The sequence below is a fragment of the Hydractinia symbiolongicarpus genome, chromosome 13 (assembly GCF_029227915.1).
Source record: "Hydractinia symbiolongicarpus strain clone_291-10 chromosome 13, HSymV2.1, whole genome shotgun sequence".
Lineage (NCBI taxonomy): Eukaryota > Metazoa > Cnidaria > Hydrozoa > Anthoathecata > Hydractiniidae > Hydractinia > Hydractinia symbiolongicarpus.
Genome location: NC_079887.1, coordinates 21,153,388 through 21,155,939, shown reverse-complemented (window position 1 = coordinate 21,155,939; position 2,552 = coordinate 21,153,388). Strand labels below are relative to the sequence as shown.

General features: G+C 33.4%; 1 protein-coding gene across 1 annotated transcript; it reads left to right on the top strand.

The window, feature by feature from the left end:
* Positions 1 to 536: 536 nt before the first annotated feature.
* LOC130622903 (small nuclear ribonucleoprotein Sm D3-like) lies at positions 537 to 1,861 on the top strand. Its single transcript, XM_057438363.1, has 2 exons — positions 537 to 918; positions 1,574 to 1,861. Exons 1-2 carry the CDS (start codon positions 597 to 599, stop codon positions 1,639 to 1,641), a joined length of 390 nt encoding a protein of 129 aa, XP_057294346.1. The 5' UTR covers positions 537 to 596; the 3' UTR covers positions 1,642 to 1,861.
* Positions 1,862 to 2,552: the final 691 nt, after the last annotated feature.

The following is a 2,552-nucleotide window of genomic DNA, read 5'->3' as shown; positions in this document are numbered from 1 at the left end:
ATGCAGCATAATTAAATCTGAAATTCTTTAAATGTGAATATCTTGAAAACAAAAGGTGCTTTTTAAAAAAATTTAAAAAGATTTGTTAGCTAACTTTTAAGCTCTATAACATAAGTCTAACATTATTTTATGCCTCAGGTTCCCTTTAAGCTTCTGGCTCATATCGGATCACAATAATTACATTTATGTTACCTATGTATGTGATGTGTATGCAGTTAGGTTAGCGGACACAGTTTATTCCATAAAAACCACTTTATTCATTTAGAGGTTTAAGGGTGGTAAAGTGGAGTGATTTAGGTGAGAGTCAAATTACTGAACATGAATTGGCTATTGTTCAGCAAAAAACTTCACTGAATAACATTAGGTAAGTTTTGCAATGTTGGTGAACTGAAATAAACCTTAGATATATGTTGCAGAAGAAAGAAGAAAGTCATTTTATGCTAATTATAATTAGTAAAGCCATTGCATTTCAATTTTAAGTTTACTTTTTGGTGCTAATTTGGTGGTTTATTTATGATATTCATTTTTTTCTTTAGACATTAAAAAGTAAATATTAGAATTTCTTTACTTCTACACGGAACTTGTCTAAGCCTAAAATGTCAGCTTCTATAGGTGTTCCAATTAAAGTACTTCATGAAGCAGAAGGGCACATCATTACACTGGAAACACTCACAGGTGAAGTATATCGAGGCAAATTGTTAGAAGCAGAGGACAATATGAACTGTCAATTGACTCAAATTACAATGACGGCTAGAGATGGTCGAGTTTCACAATTAGAACAGATATTTATTCGTGGAAGTAAAATTCGGTTTGTTATACTACCAGACATGTTAAAAAATGCACCTATGTTTAAGAAAATGTTGACACAGAAAACAGGTGGTGTTGGACGTGGAAAATCTGCTTTATTGAAAGCACAAGGTATGTAAATTTTTGTACATTGAAACATACTTTTGGAATGCTTGAATAAGCCAATGTGGGCATTTGTAAACTAATCTGAAAACATCTAATATGACCACCTAAAATTGCTTGGCATATAAAACAACATAATGGGGTTATTATGGATGTTTCGGAATAATTGTGTGTTGGATAGCACACACAAATTGATTAGGATGTGCTAACGATAGATGCAACATATCAGTGTTTTACAAAAATTTAACAAAGGAGGCACACCTGAAAGCATGCATTTGACTGCACACGTTAGAACATCCTTCTACTAATTTCCATTGTTTTAGCTTAACGAAATTTTTGTAACCTTATTTAAAGCCTGTTTTTGGAAGATGCCATATCATTGTCACATTTGAATATGATTAGTGTCATTTTTTGTAGCACCAACTGTTGTTCCTTGTTCCAAACTTTATAATTGCAAGATGTTCGCTCGAAAAACATCACAACCAAATAATTCCACACAAAATTTGAAAATATGTCATAGCGATGATGAGAAAGATTCCCCTTCACATATTTCCATGTGTGATTCATCCTCTCTGAGCTTTGATGCTAAGCATTGCATGCAGAAAGTCGATTTTTACAAGACATTTGTAATCTTACATTCACATGTGATACTTTATCATTTTAGTTGCTGCTAGAGGGCGTGGCACCGATAGAGGAAGAGGTGGAAGAGGTTTCTTTCCCAGAAGACGTTAGGAGTGGCAAACGACGTGTATATAATGGCCAAACATGTGTGTTTCACCGACGACTACGTTTTTGCATATAAAGCATTTGTTGATGAATGAACAATGCAGTATACTTTAAAGTGGAAAAGGCAACCGTTCTGATTGTATAAACTCGTTTTATGTTTACAATTCTCTGTAGCGTTTTTTAAATGGATTGTATAATATTTCTAAAGTGTGGTCTGTTTTGTCAAGTTTTAAAACTCATTTTTTTCTGTTGCTTTGAAATCAGTTAACAAGCAAACTGCCACAAAAAATTGACCATAAAACTGGGTGTTTTTTAAGTTGTTTTCCAAAACTTTTGTTGCCTAAGTAATTGTCACATTCGTCCGACTAAAGACAAGAGCGTATGGCGGTTTTCGCGAGTTTTAATAAAATTCGTGAAATTAAGTAGACATGAAATAATTGAGAAAAGCAAAACGTCTGGATGCTTTCTATGCCAAGGAAAACGAGAAGGTAGAGGTGACTGACCTATTTCATGTAAAAGCGAAAGGACTGGAGAGTTACCCATGTATACAGGACAGCGCATGAAAATCGGTACCTCATATGACAACAAGTCACTATAATATAATCGTGTTTAAGATTAAACTACAAGACTACATAGTTAACCGGCAACAGGGAAAGTTTTATTATTTGAAAGATTAAGGAAAGCATTAAGAATAAAATAATTTTTTTTTATCAGCTATTTTTTAAGAAAAACTTCATATACTTGGATCAAAACTCACAGGTTTGAGTACGGTAAATGAATAAGTGTTTCAGGATTCTTGTTAGAAATTCCAACTGTAATGTGGCAGGCAGGCCATTTATTTGTCAACCATTAAAACAATACAAATTAATGAAATAAACGACGAACGTGTGTTTTGCTATGGAAACGATGAACGTGTG